This window comes from Scomber scombrus, unplaced genomic scaffold, assembly GCF_963691925.1.
Source record: "Scomber scombrus unplaced genomic scaffold, fScoSco1.1 SCAFFOLD_82, whole genome shotgun sequence".
NCBI lineage: Eukaryota > Metazoa > Chordata > Actinopteri > Scombriformes > Scombridae > Scomber > Scomber scombrus.
In genome coordinates this window covers 52,224-76,477 of record NW_026910122.1, presented here as the reverse complement: position 1 = coordinate 76,477, position 24,254 = coordinate 52,224, and the positions used below count along the sequence as shown (strand labels likewise).

At 40.6% G+C, this 24,254-nt stretch overlaps 1 protein-coding gene across 1 annotated transcript in view; it reads right to left on the bottom strand.

Moving 5' to 3' along the window:
- LOC133976747 (disco-interacting protein 2 homolog C-like) overlaps nucleotides 1-24,040 on the bottom strand; it is a gene marked incomplete at its 3' end in the record, with an annotated part of 108,537 nt that extends 84,497 nt beyond the window's left edge. The window contains 3 exon segments of the mRNA XM_062414947.1: nucleotides 6,429-6,791; nucleotides 19,470-19,595; nucleotides 23,932-24,040. Of these exon segments, the coding sequence (XP_062270931.1) occupies nucleotides 6,429-6,791; nucleotides 19,470-19,595; nucleotides 23,932-24,040 (598 nt within the window).
- Nucleotides 24,041-24,254: the final 214 nt, after the last annotated feature.

The window sequence follows — 24,254 nt, the reverse complement described above, 5'->3', positions numbered from 1 at the left end:
CACCAAACATATTGTAGAAAACGTCTAAAATTTGTCAGCGGAGGCCAAAAAAAGAGCATTTTTTCTTCTTAAAGGCACACGTCAGTCAGATCAGTCCATAATGAGTCTGATATCATGTAGTGTGAATGCAGCAATAAGTCACATGATAATAATAAAGCTTGTTTCATGTGCTGAAGAAGACCATGAGATGCAGTTGAAAGCTATTAAAGTGGGTAAAATTGATCCTTTGAGCTCGGATTGTAACTCTGAGGTAAAGACTGAATGTCCAGGATTTTATTTCTGGTTCCTTATAGACTGTTATATTTGGTAATTAAGGAGATTTTATCTATACACCAAAACTAAAGTAGACAGTTTGTCAAAGTACTCTTTCTGCATTGTTTTCATTACGGGTGGATTTCTCTTAATCGAAGCTTATGAAGCGCAGTTTCAGGAGCGCAGTTTCAGGAGCGGGAAAAACACCCCAATTACACCCCTTCCGGCTCCTATATAAACCAGCCTAACCCCTCTTCCCCCTCTGTCGCTCTCGTATTCGAGTCCCGCCCTCTCTTTCTGTTCTTCTCTCCTTTCTCATAGGTTCCAAGGGGGTCCTCGTTGCCCGGGCGCAGCAGCGGATCCTTCATATGGGCCTCCCCACACCGCATTAAGAGCACAAACGATCCATTCAAATCTTGTTAATAAATTTGTCAAACGTATCTCATTGGTGGTGTGGTCCTTGCTCGTGAAAATCAAAATTAATTTACCTGTTTTCATCTTATTAAATATGCAGTTCTTCTCTAATATAAAACATGCTTTCTTAGAGTAATCTCTCTCTGTTTATTCTCTGAACCAGACTGAGGCAGACATCCTTTTCACAGACAGCAGCTCCCCTCTGAAACACCTCTCTGACTTTGCTAATTTGAGACAGCGGGGGAACGATGACACATGAAAATCAGCCCCCCGAAAAAAAACCCCCAAAAATAAACCAGTAAACCAGCAGCACACACACAACCTCATCCTGTCACATCTGAGCGATGACGGATGGCTGGATGCCGGCTGGGAGGCGGAGGCTAAAGTTCTCCTCGCATTATCTTCAGAGCTGGATGCCGACATCGCCAGCATGAAAACAAAACCTGTCGCCACCGAAGCGTTTAGTCACGACGTAAGTTAGAGAGATACAAGCAGGATTCAGTGACAGCAGCAGTGTGTGTGTGTGTGTGTGTGTGTGTTGGAGAGGAACTTCCACTCCTGCTGTTTCCTGCCTTTTCAGCTACGCTCCAAAATAATGTGCAAAATATGGTTAGAAATGCACAAATCTGCTGTTTGGAGAGAAAGTTTTAATGTTGTTTTTTAAGAATCCTCCAGACTGTATTATATGGTTTAAAATGTCTAAAGTCTTTTTCTCTTTAACACTCACATACTGTTCATATTTGGGCCCTCATAGTTAATCTATACACATAGTTTTGGAACAACAGATCATTGATGAAAACCTCATCAGTCATTTATTAATCAGTGATGTGAGATCTGAGCTTTGTGAATATTATTATTTAATAACAGCTGAAAACATATTTATTTAATCTGGCTTTTAAGTAATGTCACTTATTTTTAATACATGTCTTTTTTTCTTTTCTTTTTTTTTTTTACAAATTGTATTATTTTATTTTTTATATGTTTATTTGCTGTTGTTTTATTGTATTATATTTTATATTATTTATATTTATATTAATTATTTATATATTTTTTCTCTATAAAGGACTTTGAGCTACATCCCTTGTATGAGAGATGCTCTATAGTCTATAATTTATTAGTAGTAGTAGTAGTAAAAGTATTATTATTATTATTATTATTATTATTATTATTATTATAAAGCTGAAAACAAGACATGAAAATATTGGGGTTTGTTCGCAAGGACAATGTAAATCTTAAATATCATATTCCCTGGCATTTTTATGTTAACAAAACTATATTCCAAGCTTCAATTACTCAATGAAGATCAGGCAAAAAGAAATCAGATGCATGAAGATAACGATTCAAATCAGAACATCATGACGGACGTCTGATTTTACGACTTCTGTGAGCAGCAAACCAATAATCAACCAGATTATTAACCCACCAATGGCAGAAGAGAGAAGACTGGATGATGGTTGAACGACAGGAGGACGGACTACAAACAGGAAGTAGAAACACTGTCACACCTGCATTTACACACTACACACACACACACACACACACACAAGAGGATACGACCCCTTTTACACTAAACACACTTTACCACCTAAACTAACTAATCAATTCAACACCATTGAAACTTCAAACACTGTTAAACCCTCCTGTCTGCTCACTGTGTGCTGAACCTGTCTCACACACACACACACACACACACACACACACACACACACACACACACGCACAAACATGCACACGCACGCACACAGTTATAAAAGACCTCTCAACAACCTGCAAGTTTGCCTACAACTAAGAATGAACCTCAACACAGTTTAAGATTGCATCAGCTGTAAAGTTCAGCTGCAGTTTTTGGGGTTTTTTTTGGGGTAATTTCATTCTCTTAACCCTCCTGTTGTCTTCCTGTCGACCGTGCAACGCTCGTCCTCCCGGGTCAGAATTAACTCCGGTCTGCTTTGACTGTTCAGAAAGCATGACGTATAAATTATCTCCCAATTAGGTGTTAGACTAAACTTCATTCCAGCTTATTATCAACAGGAGATTATGGTGAATTAAAGCCTCATTTAAAAATTGAAACTATACCTCAGTTTAAAGTTAACACCTGTTGCCCTCGGGTCAGTTTTTAAGGTGGTAAGCAAGGGTGTAGTGTTTCCACCTTAACCCACTTCAGATTTAACATGGTGCAAAGACTATACAATGTGTGTGTGTGTGTGTGTGTGTGTGTGTGTAGTTCAAGTAAACTGAAATATGTCGATTTAACTCAAAAGTCACCAATAATACTCTTCTCAGATGCTCTAAAGCAGGGGGGTCAAACATGAGGCCCGTGGGCCAGATCCGGCCCGCTAAGGAGTCCAATCTGGCCCACTTTCCTTCCTGTCTTTCATCTTCCTTCCTGTCTACTTTTTATTCCTTCCATCTGTCCTTCAATTCTGTCTTTATTTCATCTTTCCTTCCTGTCTTGTCTTCCTTCTTTCCTTCCTTCCTTACTTCCTTCATCCCTTCCATCTGTCCTTCCTTCCTTCCTTCCTTCCTTCCTCCCATTTGTCCTTCCTTCCTTCCTTCCTTCTATCTGTCCTTACTTCCTTCTTTCCATCTGTCCTTCCTTCCTTCCTCCCTTCTATCTGTCTTTACTTCCTTCCTTCCATCTGTCCTTCTTTCCTTCCTTCCTTCTTTCCTCCCTTCCTTCCATTTGTCCTTCCTTCCTTCTTTTCCTTCCTTCTTTCCTCCCTTCCTTCCATTTGTCCTCCCTTCCTTCCTTCCTTCTTTTCCTTCCTTCCTTCTTTCCTCCCTTCCTTCCATTTGTCCTTCCTTCATCCCTTCTATCTGTCCTTCCTTCCATCTGTCCTTTCTTCCTCCCTTCCTTCCTTCCTTCCGTCCTTCCTCCCTTCCTTCCTTCCTTCCTTCCTTCCTTCCTTCCTTCCTTCCTTCCTTCCTTCCTTCCTTCCTTCCTTCCTTCCTTCCCTCTTTTTAATAATCTGGCCCACATGAGGTCATATTGATCTGTTTGTGGCCTTTGATTGAAGATGAGTTTGACTCTTCTGCTCTAAAGTATAAATATATATAGTTGATAGTTTGTGATATAAGATCATCTGTAACATGTCATCTTTGGAGCCTTAAATGTTTCTTTTTAATCTCTTTTAAATTCATTTAAATAATTTATTTCATGTGGAAGAACGTTGACATTGTTTCTTCATGTTTTAAACCTCTCTAAAGCTCACATGTACTAGTTTTGTGCCACTAATAAACTTTCCATTCAGACTGAAGCTCTATTTAAGCTGTGAGGGAAGCTTCATGGTGATTTATATCATGTTTTAATGCTTGAAATTATTAAATTAACCGATAAAGCACGTTGGCCTTTTTACCCCAATGATACGCCTCATTGACCTGTTTCACACCACTGATGAATCTCGACCTCTTTTCCTTCCTGTGGGACAGTTTTACGGGTTTCTTTACAGACCAACAGCAGAAAATATAGATTTAAATGTCTAAAAATAAACATATTACTTGTGCCAGGTCTTTCTTAACCCTCCTGTTGTCCTCGAGTCAAGGAAGGAAGGAAAGAGGGAAGGAAGGAGGGAAGGAAGGACAGATGGAAGGATGGAAGGAAATATGGAAGGAAGGAAGGAAGGAAGGAAGGAAGGAAGGAAGGAAGGAAGGAAGGAAGGAAAGATGGAAGGGAGGAAGGAAAGATGGAAGGATGTAAGGAAAGATGGAAGGAAGGAAGGAAGGAAGGAAGGAAGGAAGGAAGGAAGGAAGGAAGGAAGGAAGGAAAGATGGAAGGGAGGAAGGAAAGATGGAAGGATGTAAGGAAAGATGGAAGGATGGAAGGAAAGATGGAAGGATGGAAGGAAGGAAGGAAGGAAGATGGGAAGGAAGAAAAGATAGAAGGATGGAAGGAAAGATGGAAGGATGGAAGGAAGGAAGGAAGGAAGGAAGGAAAGATGGAAGGGAGGAAGGAAAGATGGAAGGATGTAAGGAAAGATGGAAGGATGGAAGGAAGGAAGGAAGGAAGGAAGGAAGGAAGGAAGGAAGGAAGGAAGGAAGGCAGGAAAGAAAGATGGAACGATGGAAGGAAGGAAGAAAAGATAGAAGGATGGAAGGAAAGATGGAAGGGAGGAAGAAGGAAGGAAAGGAGGAAGGAAGGAAAGATGGAAGGATGGAAGGAAGGGAGGAAGAAGGAAGGAAAGGAGGAAGGAAGGATGGAAGGGAGGAAGAATGAAGTAAAGGAGGGAGGAAGAAGGAAGGAAGAAGGAAGGAAGGAAGGAAGGAAGGAAGGAAGGAAAGAAGGAAGAGAAAACAGATGGAAGGAAGTAAGGAAGGAAGGAAGGAAGGAAGGGAAGATGGAAGGGAAGCAGAAGGAAGGAAAGGAGGGAGGAAGGAAGGAGGGGAAGGAAGGAAGGATGGAGGAAGGAAAGAGAGAGAGAAAGAGGGAGGAAAGAAGGAAGGAATGAAGGAACAGTCAAAACAGATCTGGGTCAATTTGACCCGGGAGGACGACACGAAGGGTTAAAGGTGTCTTTAGTATCTTGCTAAAGTTGGCAAAGGTTGTCTGGAGTGTTTAAATCTAGACTTGGCTGAGAGTCTCTCGTCTTTTATGAATGTGTCTTTATTTTTAATCCCAAAAAAAGAAAGAAGGTGTCTGTATTTAGTTAATGGAGTCTGGACTTTGCTTATAATGTTTGATTTGGCTGATGGAGTCAAGACTTGGCTACGTGTGTCTGTGCTTGGCTCGGAGTCTTTCTCCTCCAACGTAATTTGTTAAATGTGTTTGTATTTGGTTGAAGGTGTCTAGTTTTGGCTACGGGTGTCTGGTCTTTAGCTAACGATGTCCTGATGTGAGTAAAGAACCTCAGTTATCTTGTTTAAGTTATCTACAGTTCGCTAAGAGTGTGTTTGGAGTTGGTTTAAGCTGTCGATAAATTGCTACCGGTGTCTAGATTTGGCGAAAAGTCTCTAATGTTTATAAAAAAGGTTATTTATTTTACTCAAAGTTATCTGGAGAGTCTAGATTAGGCTAGATTAGCATGTTTCAACCTCTTATCTTCACTAAAGGTGTCTAAATGAAGCTAAATAAGTTGTCTGGAGAAGTCTAGATTTGGCTAGATTAGCATGTTTCAACCTCCTAATACAACTTTCCCGCCAGAAATGTCTTTAGAACAAACATAAGATATGAAACATTTCTAAATTCGCCCTTTTCTGTTGGCGTGGAAGATGAATATCCGCCATGTTTTCACGTTGTTATAGGCTACGTCTAGGGTGCAAATAGACACTCCGCATTTTTTATTCAAGATAGTCATGTATCTGTCATGGTCTTCCTTGAAATTTAAAATATTTTTTTCTAAGTTGTGGTGCGTGCATATAAAAAGTCAGTAGGTTATGTTAGGTAGTAAGTTAAGTTTACTGGTTCGGATGACCAGTAAAAATTCATAGAACATGTGGGCTATTCTGTGATAGAAGCGCCATCTCCTGGTCATACCCTGTATTACAATGAATAGGTGGGTTTACAGGAAAAGGAGGGGGTTGCTGAGTCGGCTGGCAGCCGGCTGGGAGTCACCTTGAATGGGAACTTTCAAGTGGTTTCATCTGTATCTTCACTAAAGGTGTCTAAATTTAGCTAAATAAGTTGTCTGGAGAGTCTCGATTAGGCTAGATTAGCATGTTTCAACCTCTTATCTTCACTAAATAAGTGAGTTATCTTTGCTGAAGCTATCCAGAGTTTGCCAAGGATGTCTAGATTTTGGGTAAGTGCCTCTGGACTCCAGTCTTACCTGTCTTGCGGTGGTGGTGGCGATGATGATGATGGTGGTGGTGATGATGGTGGGCAGAGATGTGGACGTGTTGCGCCAGGACGTCAGCCAGCCTGCCGCCCGCCGCCCCGCTCCCCCCGCTGCGCGTGGAGGAAGAGGAGGAGGAGGCGGTGGAGGAGGTGGTGGTGGTGGTGGAGGAGGTGCCGTGGATGGCGCGGCTGATCCAGTGCTCCATGCTGATGCTCCCCTCGCGGCTCGACGAGGTTCCTCCGCCGCCGCCTCCTCTTCCTCCTCCTCCTCCTCCTCCGTCTTCGTCTTCGCCGTCTCCTCCTTCCTCCTCATCGCCGTCGCCCTGAGCTTCGCCCTCGGAGCCTGAGGAAGTGTCTGAGGGGCGAGAAGGAGACGCAGGTGAGACTGATGACGGATGTTGAGGAGTAAAAGTAATAAAATAAAAAGTAAGTTTTGAGCCTCGCCAAGCCACACTGAAAAAATTAAGGACTTTTTTAACCTTTTTACAACGACATAAGATTAATTAACAATTATATAATAATAATAATGATTATTTATAGAGCGCTTTTCTAAAATCATGTTACAAAGTGCTTTGAATTAAATCCAGCAGGTCACACAAGGTAGCAGAATTAAAATAAAGCAAATAATTAAATAATTACATTAAGACTGAGTTTAGTGTAAACAAGGCAATCAATAAAAATAAAAAAAATTATGAAATCTATATGTCTTAATCAATCAGAGCGATCAATAAAACAAATTACAGTCTCACCAACAAAAGGACAAATCAGTACGATTCATAAAATCTATAAAAAATCTATTAAAAAAATATAACAATCTATGAAAATCTATAAAAATCCACATAAATCTATAAATAATCTACATAAATCTATAACAATCTGTAACAATCAATACAAATCTATGCAAAATCTATACAAATCTGTTACAATCCAAAAAAATCTATAAAAAATCTATAAAAAATCTATAAAAATCCACATAAATCTATAAATAATCTACATAAATCTATAAAAAAATCTATAAAAATATGTAACAATCAATACAAATCTGTTACAATCCATAAAAATCTACAAAAAATCTATAAAAATCCATGAAATTCCATAAAAATCTATAAAATAATCTATAGAAATCCATAAAAATCTACAAATAATCTACAAAAATCCACATAAATCTATAAAAAATCTTTGAAAAATCTATAAAAATGTATAAAAATCAAGAATCCAGGTAGTTCATAAAATCAAATAAAGTCTTGAAATGCTCTCTCATTTAAAAGCATTGCGGTAAAAACAATCTTTTTAACTTCCAATATAAAAACAACCAACTACGTCAGCGTTTCACTGAGCTCTGATAGTAAAGTTCATCATATTCTATATTTAGAGACAAAAGAGACACGAACACTTCTTCATGTTTCAGTCTATTGTCTGTAAGCTGGAAACATTTCAGCTCCCATCTGTCTGGAACTGCTGCAGGCTGGGAACGGGGGAAAGTTTCTCTCTCTCTCTTTTCTTTTAAGGCTAGTGTGTGTGTGTGTGTGTGTGTGTGCATGTGTGTGTGTGTGTGTGTGTGTGTGTGTGTGTGCATGTTTTGCATGTGATTTCCATAATGCCGACGGCGCTATGAGGCTGTTAGTGGCAATATGAATAACAACAAAAGCTGACCCAGTTCTCACACACAGGTGCTGTACAGTGTGTGTGTGTGTGTGTGTGTGTGTGTGTGCGTGTGTGTGTGTGTGTGTGTGTGTGTGTGTGTGTGTGTGGTTGCAGACATGAAATAAATGGTGATGAGTAAAGCCTTGCGTTGCCACTGTGGTTTTAACGCCATCGCTGACAGTTGACTCCTTTAAAGAAGTGAAAGTCACAACACATCAGACTCACACAGCATGAAGAGACTCTGAGATCAGTGATAGGTGTGTGTGTGTGTGTGTGTGTGTGTGTGTGTGTGTGTGTGTGTGTGTGTGTGTGTGTGTGAGGTTAGCTCTGGTGTGTTTACTATGTGGAGATCAAACAACTCTTTATTTATTATAGTAAAAGCAATAATGAAGAAGAGTCAGGCTGCATTTAATGATGCATTATAATATTCAGAGATGGACAGATGCAGAAAGTCATATGCATGTTACTATAGATATCTCCAACTTTCATGCTATGTTAAAGTTTTTAATGCACAACTTCATAGTTTGGTTAAATGAATAAAAAAGAAATGAAATTATAAAGGCATTAACACAAAGTGACACAAGGTATTCCTCTTAGTCTGCATGTGTTTTAAGCCTGTATATATCTGTACTGTCTTGTCCTTATATTGTAATTTAAATTATTTAAATAAAGTTTTTCTATCATGTTTTATGTTTGTTTTGTTTATATGGACCTGTAGATGTGTCCAAAATAAAAGTTCCTTCTTTGTCTTCTTCTTTAAATCTGCATTGAATGTGTGTTGTTTGGCTACTTGCAGGCAGCACAACAACAAACACGAAGAAATAATGGACATATTGTTTTAATAAAATTAATATGATGACTGTGTTTGCAAACAGCTTCCTCTTTAGACTCCAAGAAGACAGAAAACAACAGTATCATCATTCACTTGTTGACATATTTCTGTCAAAATGATGAATATAAGTCCAAAATTCACTGGAAATTCACAAGAGAAATGTCTCTCAGGAGCTTTAGAGCATCTTTAGCTGATAAATGTTTCACTATGTTCACCTAACTAGTCAGTAAGTTGGTCTTTGCATCATTTGGAGCTGGTCAGTGGGGGTTTAGACCGAGCTGCATCCAGCATGTAGAAATGACCCTGTGAAAGCAACAAGATTGAGTTGCATGCCCTAAAAAAAATAATTCACAGTGTTTTTGTGATTAAGAATGAAACATGTTGCATAATTAGTCTCCATTTGATTCATTGCAAATATAAAAACACTAATAATCCAGCTTTAAATATCAACTCTTAGAGGAAGATGACTACCTGAAGTAACCCCAAAAATAAAGCTGACTCTCTCAAGTATATCAAGTAAGCACCAAACTGTTGTATGACTCAATAAGTGTCTCTTTATTCTGCTTTATTATATTTAATATTAACTATTACTCATGTAGCGACGTCACATAGATAATAATCATCATCATGTGGAGGAATTTGAAGCCCAAAATTAAGCCTATAAAAAAAGACAATCCTCATCTAATAAGCCAAACAACAGGTTAGTTTAACCCTCCTGTTGTCCTCGAGTCAAGGAAGGAAGGGATGAAGAAGGAAAGAAAGGAAGAAGGAAGGAAAGGAGGGAGGGAAGGAGGAAGGAAAGGAGGGAGGAAGGAAAGGAGGGAGGAAGGAAGGAAGGGAGGAAGACGGAAGGGAGGAAGAAGGGAGGAGGAAGGAAAGAAATGAGGAAGGAAGGAAAGGAGGGAAGAAGGAAGGAAGGAAGACGGAAGGAAAGGAGGGAGGAAGGAAGGGAGGAAGGAAGACGGAAGGAAAGGAGGGAGGAAGGAAGGGAGGAAGGAAGGAAAGGAGGAAGGAAGGAAGACGGACGGAAAGTAGGGAGGAAGACGGAAGGAAAGAAGGAAGGGAGGAAGAAGGAAAGACATGAGGAAGGGAGGAAGACGGAAGGAAAGGAGGGAGGAAGGAAAACGGAAGGAAAGGAGGGAGGAAGGAAGGAAGGGAGGAAGACGGAAGGGAGGAAGAAGGGAGGAGGAAGGAAAGAAAGGAAGAAGGAAGGAAAGGAGGGAGGGAGGGAGGAAGGAAGGGAAGAAGGAAGGGAGGAAGGAAGGAAAGGAGGGAAGAAGGAAGGAAGGGAGAAAGACGGAAGGAAAGTAGGGAGGAAGATGGAAGGAAGGAAGGAAGGAAGGGAGGAAGATGGAAAGAAATGGTGAAGGGAGGAAGAAGGAAGGAAAGAAGGGAGGAAGGAAGGGAGGAGGAAGGAAAGAAATGAGGAAGGGAGGGAGGAAGGGAGGAAAGGAAAGAAGGGAGGAAGGAGGGAGGATGGGTGGGAGAAAGGAAAAGAGGAAGGGAGGAAGGTAGGGGGGAAGAAAGAGAGAATGAGGGAGGAAGGAAAGGAAGGAAGGACAGAAGGAAGGAAAGAAGGAAGGGAGGAAAGAGAGAGGAAGGAAAGAAAGAGAGAAGGAGGGAGGGAGGAAGGAAGTAAGGGAGGAAAGAAGGAAGAGTCAAAACAGACGGGGTCAATTTGACCCGGGAGAACGAAACGAAGGTTAAAGGAACATTTCTCTCCTTATATGGTCGCCGTTTCCTTTAAAAAAAAGGTGACATTTTTGTGGTTTTGAAAATGCCAAATGAGACCAAGGGATGCGGTCTCAACGTGTTAACTCCCGCGGTGCTTCGCTGACATGCTTGATTCGTAAATCTGTGTCTTGTTATCAGCGGGAGCCTGCGGAGAGACTCCCTGTGACAAAAAACTATAAATATGTTGATGGCAATAAAAAACGCTGCCAGGCAACAACCTCCGTGAATCTTCATGAAACAAACAAAAATGGCAGAAAGAAAGAAAGACAGAAAGAAAGAAAGAAAGAAAGAAAGAGAGAGAGAGATGACGACCAGCAGCTCTTCATAAAGCTGATAGATACTGAATTTAACGACGTATTGAGAAACTGAGCTGTAAAAAACGGTAAAATCTGTCAAAAACCAATAAGAGCTCATCAGATTCATCTCTGCACGACACGAAACACTGAGCTGCAACACGCCACTCTGCTGTCCTCAAATGAACCTTACTGGCAGCTTCCAGTGTGTGTGTGTGTGTGTGTGTGTGTGTGTGTGTATTGTCTGTGTGTGTGTGTGTGTGAGAGAGAGAGAGAGAGAGAGAGAGAGAGAGAGAGAGAGAGAGAGAGAGAGAGAGAGAGAGAGAGAGAGAGAGAGAGAGAGAGAGAGAGAGAGAGAGAGAGAGAGAGAGAGAGAGAGTGTGTGTGTGAATGTGTGTGTGTGTTTGTGTGTGTGTGTGTGTGTGTGTGTGTGTGTGTGTGTGTGTGTGTGTGTGTGTGTGTGTGTGTGTGTGTGTGTGTGTGGCTGCTTTCACTGCTCCCCTCAGGTCATGTGCATTATGAATGTGTGAGATAGATTTTGTGCTCTTCCGTGTCCGTGTGTCCGTGTGTCATGTGTTAGTGTGACTCCTCGCGGCTTGTTTACCTTGTTTTGTGTTAAATGGGAGAAGAAAAAAATATATAAATATATAAATATATAAATATATAAATATATAAATATATAAATATATACTTAGACATCATGTGAATCCTCTACATGTACATACAGTTATATATTTATCATGCACATGTAGATAAAGACTTGCCTTTGTTGTTGTTGTTGCATGTGTGTGTGTGTGTGTGTGTGTGTGTGTGTGTGTGTGTGTGTGTGTGTGTGTGTGTGTGTGTGTGTGTTAGTTCTATTTTTTACATAATGCACAGTTTGAAGTCTCTGGACAAACATAACAACATGAAATGAGACGTGAAAAGCTTTCCAACAGGTTTCAGCTTCAATATCTACAGTAGTTATTAGTTTGTGTCTGAATTACTAAAAAACACTTGATTGTTAAGAAATGAGTCTGAAAAAAAATCCCGGGTCAAATTGACCCCGTCTGTTTTGACTGTTCCTTCTTTCCTCCCTTCCTTCCTTCCTTCCTTCCTTCCGTCTGTCCGTCCTTCCTTCCTTCCTTCCCTCCCTCCTTCCTTCCCCTGCCTCCCTCCTTTCCTTCCTTCCTTCCTTCCTTCCTTCCTTCCCTCCCTCCTTCCTTCCTTCCTTCCTTCATTCCATCCTTCCATCTTTCTTTCTTTCTTCCTTCCTTCCTTCCTTCCTTCCATCTTTCTTTCCTTCTTTCCTCCCTCCTTTCCTTCCTTCCTTCCTTCCTTCCTTCCTTCCTTCCTTCCTCCTTTCCTTCCTTCCTTCCTTCACTCACTCCCTCCTTCCTTCCTTCCATCTTTCTTTCCTTCTTTCCTTCCTTCCCTCCCTCCTTCCTTCCTTCCATCATTCCTTCCTTCCTTCTGATATTCTCTCTTTTATTGTCATGAAAACACAAAAACCCTGAGTGAGTATGTTCATATTCTGATTTATCGTATTCCTCCGTGTTTCTATTTTCCTTCATTGTTGCCCAAAAAGTATTGAAAACACATCATGGCCACAGTATTTGTTTATTTTTTTTGACTGCCACCATCCTGCTAGTGGAAAAAACTTACTAAAACATCAAATGTGTATTCATCCGCCACAGAAAATAGTCCCTAACATCTGCAGCATTTACCTCTATTTGAATAATGCCTGCTAAAAAATGACAGTGTCCAGCTGTTTTAGGGCATTATAACTATTTTTTTAAATTAAACAACATATTTCTGAGCTTTAACCCTCCGGAAGGAAGAAAAGAAGGAAGGAATGATGAAAGGAAGGAAGGAAGGAAGGAAGGAATGATGGAGGGATGAAAGGAAGGAAGGAAGGAAAGATGGAAGGAAGGAGGGGGAAGGAAGGAAGGAAGGAAGGAAGGAAGGAAGGAAGGAAGGAAGGAAGGGAAGGAAGGAAGGAAGGAGGAGGAAAAAAGGAAGGAGGAAGGAAGTAAGGGAGGAAAAGAAATAAGGAAGGGAGGAAGGAAGAAATGAAGGAAAGGAATGATGAAAGGAAGGAAGGAAGGAAGGAAGGAATGATGGAGGGATGAAAGGAAGGAAGGAAGGAAAGATGGAAGGAAGGAGGGAGGGAAGGAAGGAAGGAAGGAAGGAAGGAAGGAAGGAAGAAGGAAGAAGGAAGGAGGAGGAAAGGAAGGAAGGGAGGAAGGAAATATGGAAGGAAGGAAAGGAGGGAGGAAGGGAAGGAAGGAGGGAAGGAAGGAAGAAAAGGAGTGAGGGAGGAAAGGAAGGAAGGAAGGAAATATGGAAGGAAGAAAGGAGGGAGGAAGGGAAGGAAGGAGGGAAGGAAGGAAGAAAAGGAGTGAGGTAGAAAGGAAGGAAGGATGGAAGGAAGGAAGGAAGGAAGGAACAGTCAAAACAGACGGGGTCAATTTGACCCGGAGGACGACACAAAGGTTAAAAAATCAAACAAATAAACTAGATTCAGGTCTACAGTAGTCTTTAAGTCTTTTATTTATTTTAATTGTATGTTTTGTATGTTTCCAATTCTTACTGTTAAATATTTGTCTTTATGTAAAGCACATTTAGTTGCCCCCTGGGTATGAAATGCTCTATATAAATAAAGCTGCCTTGCCTTGAAGGACTATAAGGACTTTTTATGGGATGTGTATGTGACGTTAATCCCGTTTTTAAGGCTGCAATTAAACCATCTTGATATTTTTTACAGTGTAGGAACCGATGGGCTCCAGAGAAGAGCAAAGTGTTGATTTTGGACTTTTATGAGATTTGTTTACTTAACCTTCGTGTCGTCCTCCCGGGTCAAATTGACCCGTCTGTTTTGACTGTTCCTTCTTTCCTCCCTTCCTTCTGTCTGTCCTTCCTCCCTCCCTCCTTCTCTTCTTTCCTTCCTCTCTCTTTCCTCCCTTCCTTCGTTCCTTCCTCCATCCCTCTTTCTTCCTTCTTTCTGTCCTTCCTTCCTCCCTCCTTCTTTCCTTCCCTCCTTCCTTCCTTCCTTACTCCCTCCCTCCCTCCTTTCCTTCCCTCCTCCTTCTTTCCTTCCTTTCCTTCTTTCCTCCATCCCTCCTTCTCCCTTTCTTTCCTCCCCCTACCTTATTTCCTCTGTACTTCTTTCCTTCCTTCCTCTTTTCCTTTCTCCTTCCTCCCTCCTTCCTTCTTTCCTCCCTCCCTCCTACGTTCCTTCCTTCCTTATTTCCTCATCCTCCTGCCTCCCTTCTTTCCTTCCTCCCTCTTTTCCTTCCTTCTTCTTCCTTTCCTGCCTCCCTTCCTTCTTTCCTTTCCTCCTTTTCCTTACTTCTTCCTTCCTCCTCCCTCCTCCCTCATTTCCTTCCTTCTTCCTCCCTCCCTTCCTTCCTCCCTCCCTCATTTCCTCCCTCCCTCATTTCCTTCCTTCCTCCTCCTTTCCTTCCTCCCTTCCTTCCTTGACTCTAGGACAACAGGAGGGTTAAAGAAAAATACAGAATGTTTTTTCTTCCCTCATTTTCTTCCAAATCTTTCACTTTTTATTGGCCTTAAGTAGAAGATTCAACGCTGGATTCAGATTTAATAAAATCCTCGTTGAAACATAACAAAATTTCTCCTCATATACGCCAGAAAATATTATTTATGTCGCCAATTTTTTTTATATTGCTGTGTGGTGTAATGCTGTAATTACGGCACTTAAATCGCCATCTAGCTTTGTTTTAAATGGAGCGTGAATGAAGAGGGGGGGGGGGGGGAATTGAGAAATGGAAGGAAAATATGATAAAGGGATTGATTAAAAAAACAGGATGGATTGGTGAAACATTGGTTTCCTCATGAGAGAGATTAGTGATTGCACAATCTGCTCTAACCGATCCAATAAAAGATCCGATCTTATTAATTATTTTGGCTGTTGTAACACTTCGTCTAAATCATGTCTAGTTCACAGTGACGCTCTGTGAAGCTCGACCCTGTTAGCCAGACAGATAATAGGCTCGTTAACGCTCCTCATTAAACAACACCGGCGACATAAAGACACGGATGAGTACCGACGACGGCCGCTTCCTGCTTCATACGCTACGATGACGAGATCAAATTAGTCATGTGTAGGAAGTGGTGCTGAAGGTTTGGACTTTTAAAGGTTCTGTTTTTTTCTGTTTTAATCGTCGTGTCGTCTTCCTGGGTCAAATTGACCCCGTCTGTTTTGACTGTTCCTTCTTTCCTCCCTTCCTTCCTTCCGTCTGTCTGTCCTTCCTTCCTCCTTCCTTCCTCCTTCCTTCCTTCCTTCCTTCCGTCTGTCTGTCCTTCCTTCCTTCCTCCATCCTTCCTTCCTTCCTTCCCTTCTTCCTTCCTTCCTCCCTACTTTTTTTCCTTCCCTCCTTCCTTCCTTCCCTTCCTCCCTTCCTACCTTCCTCACTCCCTTCCTTCCTCCCTCCTTTCCTTCCTTCTTCCTTCCTTCCTTCCTTCCTTCCGTCTGTCCATTAAAAAGGTGTAAAGGCGTCTTTATAGTAGAGTATATTGTACCACAAGTTCAACAAATCTCTATAACGACACTGATATCAGTTAAAATCCAATAAAAAATAGTCTTTTAAAAGTGTGTCTAACCTATTAAACTCTGTTGCTGTTCCTAATATTAATGCTGAGCTTAATAGAGTAGTAAAATATATCCTAATAGTGTCTAATATCAAAGAAATGAGTGTTAATAACTGTAAATATAGTTCTTCTTGAGGCTTACAACACTTTATATATTCACATCATGCCCGCTGTGTTAATGTTGTTCACTATAAAGATTAAACCGCACCACAAAGAATGATGTTTTGTCTCTTTTTACGCCTGTATATCCCAAATGTAATAAAACAAATTATTTTGCTGTAAAGCCAATATCCCGACTCGTCAGAACACCAACATGAAAATGAATGTTTTGTTATCAGCGTCGACCAGAATGAACAATTTCCTCGCTGTCATTGTGTCACTAAACCCAGCTTCCTGTTTCTGGCACGATAAGTTCTCTAACTTTTTTTTTTTTTTTTTTTTACTTTCATAAATGACAGAAATCCTCTTTTCTATAACGAGCTGATTCACTTCCAAAACCATAATCTGCTTAAACTACCTCAGCAGTGACTATACAGCGAGAGCAGGGAAGTAGCTCTTCTCTCTTTCTTTGAGAAGGAATGAGAGTTGAACGTAGATTATCAGCTCTGTAATAATTTCTTTTCCTTCCTTCCATCTGTCCTTCTTCCATCTTTCCTTCCTGTCTTCTTTTCCTTCCTTCCTTCCATCTGTCCTTTCTTTCCTTCGTTCCTTCCTGTCTTCTCTTCCTTTCATTCTCCCTTGTTTCCTTTCTTCCTTTGATCTGTCCTTGCTCCCTTTCTTCCTTCCTTCCGTGTTTCGTTCCTTCCTTTCTTCCTTCTTTCCTTCCTTCCATCCTTTTCTTCTTCCTTCTTTCCATCTGTCCTTGCTCCCTTTCATTCTTCTTTCTTTCCTTCATTCCATCTTTCCTTCCTTCCATCTGTCCTTCCTTCCTTCCATTTGTCCTTCCTGCCTTTCCTTCTTCCTTCCAGTATTCTCTTCCTTCCTTCCCCCCTTTTTTCCTTCCATCTGTCCTTGCTCCCTTTCATCTTTCCTTCCTTCCATTCCATCCATCCTTCCTTCCTTCCTTCCTTCCTTCCTTCTTCCTTCCTTCCTGTCTGCTCTTCCTTCCTTCCATCTGCCCTTTCTTTCTTTCTTTTTTCTTTTCTGACTTCTCTTCCTTCCTTCCATCTGTGTTTCCTTCATTCATCTGTCCCTTCTTCCCTATCTTCCTTCTTTCCTTCCCCTCTTCTCTTCCTTCCTCCCTTTCTTCCTTCCATCTGTCCTTCTTCCCTTTCATCCTTCCTTCCTTCCATCTGTCCTTCTTCCCTTTCATCCTTCCTTCCGTCCATCTGTCCTTCTTCCCTTTCATCCTTCCTTCCTTCTATCTGTCCTTCTTCCCTATCTTCCATCTTTTCTTCCTGTCTTATTTTCCAGCTACTATAATTTGCACCAATTAACATCAAAACCTTTTTATTTAAATATATAAATAACCTAAAACCCTTTAAACCATTTACATGATTATATAAGCGAACATCTGCCAGACTCACTGAACGACTGATTGATGCTCATCACTGACAGCTTCAATGTCAGACTGGGCAGATGTGACACGCTGACGGACAGCTACAAGTCTTTCCCAGAGGATACAGTTCAGCTCGACAGTCTACATGTGATTTTACAGATGTTAAAAACTGTAGAAAGAAGCTTCAGCTCTTATTAACAGTGATTCACTGTGAAAGAAACGATGACTTTAGGAGTCAGTGAGAGAGCGATACGACTATAGCTACTTTGGCTTTTCTCCTGGAATCTCTCGTAATTTACAATCCCAAATTTGCCCAATAGCAAAGGTTTTATTTTGAAAGCTCAGACAGGAAGCCGCCGCAGCTCCGTTAGTTCGACAGAAGCTGAAACTTTTACACGGCAAAATGTTTTTAACTGTAAATAAACGTGCACATTTTCTAGCCTGCGTCAGACAATGACGAGTTTACCGACTAATTATTAAAAACCATGACTCTGGATATTAGTGCTAACTCCGCTAGCACTAATATCCCTGCACATTGTCTGCTGTGTGTTGCGTTTAGCGGCAGATAAAAGGCTCATACTTGGAGAAAAAATAAATTAAATCGAATTTAAAAGCTTAAATGTGACAAAAGTCAAACTCTCAGTTCTCTCACTACTCAAATGTTGGCACAACCTTTTTAAATTGTACTTCTTAGCTAAGCTAGCAACAAGGCTCTAAATGGATCAACACTTTAAACAGAGATTAACACTATTCAAATGTATTATCAGGATTTAGTTTGACAGACATTCACTGATTGGATCTAAATGACTTTGGTTAAACCTTTCATCGACTGCCAAAAACCAGCTAACGTTAGCTAACAACAGATAATTATTTATTTGAATTCAGCCTCAACTGTCAGCCAACACAACGTAGCATGCCAACATGCAAACTAAGTTTAAATGTTATATGATAAACACGTTAACTTGTTAAATACACACGTTAAGTTAGAATACTAGCATGGCTAAAAGCTAGCATGTTAGCATCCAACATCATGCTAGTTTTATAAACTTTATAAACTAGTTTGTTGACTATTTTTTTTATCTATATCTTGATCACAATGGACTTATTTTTGAAAAGTGCAACATAAATAAAGAATACTGTTATTAATATTAGTTAACCCTCCTGTTGTCCTCAGGTCAAGAAAGGACAGGAGGAAGGGAGGGGAAGAAGGAATGTAGGAAGGAAGGAAGGAAAGGAGTAAGGAGGGATGGAGGAAAAGAGGAAGGGAGGAAAGGAGAGAAGGAAGGAAGGAAGGAAGGAAAGAAGGAAGGAAGGAAGGAAGAAAGGAATAAGGAGGAAGGGAGGAAAGAGGAGGGATGAAGGAGAGAAGGAAGGAGGAAGGAAGGAAGGAAGGAAGGAAGGAAGGAAGGAAGGAAGGAAGGAAGGAAGGAAAGGAGTAAGGAAGGATGAGGAAAAGAGGAAGTAAGGAAGGAAGAAATGAAGGAAGGAAGGAAAGGAGTAAGGAGGGAAGGAGGAAAAGAGGAAGGAAGGAAAGGAGGAAGGAAGGAGGGAATGAAGGAAGGAAGGAGGAGCAAAGAAAGAGGGAAGGAGGGGGAGAATGAAGGAAAAATTAAAGAAAGAGGGAGGAAAGAAGGAACAGTCAAAAGAGATGGGGTCAATTTGACCCGGGAGGACAACAGGAGGGTTAAACAAATGATTCCAGTTTATTTCAACCTGATGAATTCATGCTAACCAACTCAGTTAAAGAGATTTAGGGACACGAGGACTTGTGCACAATGACGACTTTACGTTTTTTGAGTCTCCTTACAACAGTTTAACCACAGTGGAAATCAACATTATGTAAACAAACCAGCACGTGTGGATCAATATGCTAGGTGGTTTGATTAGCCGGCAAGCTAGATGTAGTCCCTCATGCAGTTAGCCATAATAGCTGCTACAGGTGGCTAGTTTTCCACTTTCATTCAGAGTCAGAGACAAACGTTACCCAATGATTTATGTAATAATCTTGTTAACTGTGCTTTGAGCCAAATGCTAAACATCATACAGACTGAAGATGATGTAGATCTAAGCCTGACAAGTGAAGCATGAAATGCCCTAAAATGGCCAGTTTTCATGTAGATAACTACATGAACTAGAAACCTCAGGAAAAAAACAGCCTTCTATGTCCGCAGTAGTGGTAAGAATACACAAGAACCAAACATCGGCAAAGTTTTATCTCCATTTTTCATCCAGCCAACAAGTCTTTACTGGAAGTTTTGTCAAGTATCCAGACTCAATATTGAGCCTATTTGGCAAAACACTGAAATATATGACACATTCTGCACATCTACTCTATTAAAAATCCATCATCACATTGTTTTAAGACCAATCGTGAAAAGTGACCAACAATTATTACTTTGGCTTCGTTGCAGACCTGTGAGACCAAAGTATTTCGCTCCTTACCTGGTGGCGTGTAGGCGTCCATGGAGGTCTGCACGACCAGCGACCGTCGCTTCGAAGGCATCGGCACCGCCATCTTCCTCTCTTTGTGCTTGGCCAGGGCCGCCTGCACCGCCTCTGTGTGCACATCTAGAAGCACACACACATAAACCATGCAATCAGATTTATAGATATCACATCCATCCACACTGGGCACCAATAAATGATCACAAGCATACTATATATATAAAAAATAACCTTTCACGATGTTTGCTCTGAGGTTGAATCCAACTTGCTGAAAGCTGAAATCTATCATGACCTTTATGTGTTTGTCGAACTTTACGAAACCACAGTTGAAAGTTCTTCAAACTACTTTATTACATATCCAATATGCTTTTTTATTACCATGGCCCATTCCCCAAGTCATTCACCACAGTGCTGAAAAGTTGCCGAGCGTCACTTCATCTTTGTATGGTAAGAAAATAATCTTTTTTAAATTCTTAAAACTTGTTTAAGACTTGTTATCCATCATTGGATGTCTGCATTGTTGAGTTTATGAGCTGTTAGTGCTGCTATGTAATGCAATATGAGAGGAACGCCAGACTGTAGACCTCTGAGAGTTTAAAACATTGTGGTTTGCTTAAGGACATGGTCAGATATTTAGTACAAAGGCTAAAATATAAGAAAACAACATTGCTATTGTCCTTTAATGAAGATCTAATCAAATAAAATGGGGCAAGACAGACATTATACTCTTTGAGCCCCCCAACGTCAATGACCAGAACCTCAATCACCTTTCGACCTACATCAAACCGCATGCCAAGAGTCAGGGTGTTACATGTGACAGTGATCTAAACTTCAACAAACAGGTTGAAATTAAGATTGTCAGATCAGCTTCTTCCAACTCAGAACCATTTCCAAAATTAGGCATTTCCTCTTACCCTCCGATCTAGAGAGAGTCTGGACTAGACAACTGTTACTCTCTCTACTTCGGCATCTCTAAATCTACCATTTCCCGCTTTCAACTGATCCAAAATGCTGCTGCCCGATTATGAACAAGGTCCAAGAAATGAGACCACATCACGCCCATCCTCTCATCCTTACACTTGCTCCTTGTCCATTACAGGATAACATTAAAAATCCTCCTATAAGTCTATTAATCCCTCCATGGTCTTGCCCCCCTACATAAACCTACAACTTCTCACCCCTTTTCTGTAGCGGCCCCTCGGCTCTATTAGACAGTCTGAGTCTTGTGATACCTTTAAAATAAACCTAAAAAAACTCACTTTTATTCTCTGGCTTTCAATGTTTTATTTGTTATCTGATTTCTTTGGTTTTAACTATGTGCTTAAACTTTTGTTCTATTTAATTGAGCTCCTCTTATGCTTGTACTGTACGTGCCTTTGTGAAGCACTTTGGTGCAAAGTCTGTTTGCTTTTTAAAGTGTTGTATAAATAAAAATTTAACTTGAAACTTGAGATATTTTGGCTCTAAAGCACAAACTCTATAAGCTCAACAACCAACAGAAATAAAGCGACTTTTCAAGCACCGATAACGGTCGTGACTCAGTGTAATCATCGGTGCAAAGGTGCTAAATAATTGAGAAATCAGACACAGTCAAGACAGCTGACACACTATCACCGAAAAAAAACATGAACAGGACTATCAGCTGGCTTCTGCTATTTGTGCTGCAGCGTTCCTGTTACAATGAGCACCGTGTTCCCCTTTTATACACTCCCATTTTAACGTGCACAAACATTCCCGGCTTGACATCGGCTCCCGTGAGGCTCTGCGGTTTCCGACTGGATTAAATTCAGGGATTGTCGGCGAAGACGGTTTTGTGAAAAATGAGTGTTTCTAAAAAGGGAGGGGAGAGATGGGGGGGGGGGGGGGGGGGGGGAGGAGTGATAAAGCTACAGCTGGGTTTGTTTGAATGGTGTCCATTGCCGGCAGAAGGCAAACATGTAGCTCAGCTCGGCGATACAGAGACGGCAGGCTGTTGGCTGGATAATGACATAAGTAAGACGTTTGCCAGAATGAATGGGGCTCACAGATGTACGTTTGTTTGCCTTGTGGGTGTGTGTTTGTGTGTGTGTGTGTGTGTGTGTGTGTATGCATGGGAATGGAGGCAATTTAGATCTTAACGCACGTTTATTGTCTTATGGTTGACTGAGTGTGAATGCATGGTGCATGAAAGTGTGTGTGTGTGTGTGTGTGTGTGTGTGTGTGTGTGTGTGTGTGTGTGTGTGTGGTGTTTAAAGGTGTTTTTACAGCTTTTCTCTTTCAATTTTAGTGTGCTAAAAGGTTCCATGGGATTTATTTTCTGTCAGATCAAAGTCAAACAAACTCAAACTCTCCAACAATGATGAAGTGAGCTCTGCTTTCTTAAACGGTCCAGAGATAAAAATCTGACAACTTTTCAATAACAGCCTATAACTGCCTATCTTCAAAGCTTAGCACACTGCATTAATGTCTCTGGAGCATATTCCTACAGTTTCTTTTTAAACAAAATGCAACTGAGAAGAATTTATAGAAGATAAGTTAATCTTAAAGAGGACATATCATGCTTTTTGTCATTTTTTTTATCATGTTAAAAATGCTCAAAGGTCCAAAACATGAGATAAAAGTATATGAAATCACTCCCTCAGGGGGCTTCAGCCTGCTATAAACACGCTGTTTACAAAGTTACATCCATCCACATCTTTCTCATAATGACATCAGATGTTGTTGCTAAGGTTGTTTCACGGTTGTCAAAAATGTCCACTCTCATATATCTTTTTCAGGTTTTGGCTTCAACATGTGTGGATGTGCTTGAGAAGTTTCCATTTTGAGTAAAGAAAAACAAGTGAAATCTGTTGACTATTGTTTGTTTATGTCGCCTTCGTAGCCAGCTGAAGCCTCCCTGAGGGGCATCTTCCTGAAATTGACCAATCAGAACAGAGTGGGCTCACTAGAGGAAGAGACAGGAGCTAAAACAGACAAACAACGAACCAAAGAGGCTGCATAAAGAGCCAGTATAAGATAAATAAATCATGCATAAATATATTCTAGTAGAGTACGACACAATATAAGCATAGACCTGGAAATATGCATGATGTGTCTTCACTAAACACCAGTTGTATGCAACAAAACAATCTATGTTTCAGGAGCTGTGACAGATATAAGAAAAGCATCTTTCACCGATTTACAGCAAACACTGGATTTGTTGCATCATCCTCATCATGAAGCTGCGTTATAGTGCCTCAGGCTAAGTGTCCTCGGAGTGTGGAGATGTCCACAAGCCAAAAAGTTAGTTTTTTATATGATGCAAAATGCAGCACACACAACAGCTCTCCTTTCACATATATTAAATAATTGAATGAAACAGCTGTCCACATATGCAAATAGCATCTCCACTGTCCCTGACCTGCAGAGTTTACGACCTCGTCACAGTGTTTCTACTGTTATGAATCCACTCAGAATGATATTCACTCAGTTAACAGGAATGAAGGAGACCTTTGAGGACCTCTAGATGACAGTAGACTGTTATTTCCCAACCGACTGATTCAATATTGAAGCAGCAGCAGAGGCAGAGCGACTCTGACTTTTAGCTCTAAAAACACCGGGTCCCACATTTCCCACAATGAAACTTGATAAGCTTCTCTTGTTTAGACTGTTGCTGCCTCCTAAGTACTCATGTCTTCCCAGAGGCCTCGGAGGCATTATACAACTGTGTGGTATTTGATATTACATGAGGTTACAACTAATGATTTATTTTCATTATGAATTCATCTGCACATTATTCATTTGGCCAATTAAATGTCATGAAATATCCATCATGATTTCCTACAGTATAACCTGATTTAACAGATTAAAAAAGTGTTTTTCAATTTGATTAAAAGTCCAAATACAAGACATTGAGTTTATTATCATATATGACAAAGAAAAGAGTCAAATCTTATATTCAAGAGGCTAGAACCGGGGAAATGTTGATGTCTTTGCTTCAAAAATCAAAATAGTTGCTTCATTAATTTTGTCTTTGCAGCTCTATTGGGGACAAATAAATTGGTGGCATGCCCCTTTAAGCTGCACATGCAATATATCTGCATATTACACACGGGTGTTATTAATTTGATCTCCATGTATTAAAGTATTCAAGACTTAAAGCAGATTTGCTTATTGATATGCAAATGAATGCAGCAAAGACTCATCACATCTTCACCTTCATAGGAAGAACTTGAGGTTTGAAATAAGAAATATTCTACCACGTCTTGCTTATTTTGTCACACATAAGCCAATATGCTAATGAGCGGAATAATAAGGGTAATTACAACAGAAAGGAACTCATATTTCTTTGTCTGCACGTCGTAATGCACCTCTTTTGTTCTGTTTGGAAGGGAAAATAGGAGGAAGACACGCCTTCGTTTGAGAGACAGAGAGGACGCCATAAAGATGAAATATATAATGACAACAGGGGCATTAAAAGGGGAGCGACGTCGCCTCTTACCTGATCGGTAGCGTTCGTCCCTGGAGCCAGAAGACCGCCGGCGGTGGTACCGCGAGGACGAGGACGGAGTGACCGGTGTTCTCCTCTCCTGTCCCATAGACGGATCCATTCCTGAGAAACAAAGATGGACGTTTATATTATAACTTTTATTTGCTTTTAAAATCTATTCAACAGTATGGACTTTTAAATATTTAAATTTTTGATATACATGATATACTTAAAAAATTGCCAAGTAATCATTCTTCTATGATGCAATAAGGCCAAACTAAAAAGCATGACTCAGCAAAAATCTGACAGAAAATCACACTTCCTTCAGTTTGGAT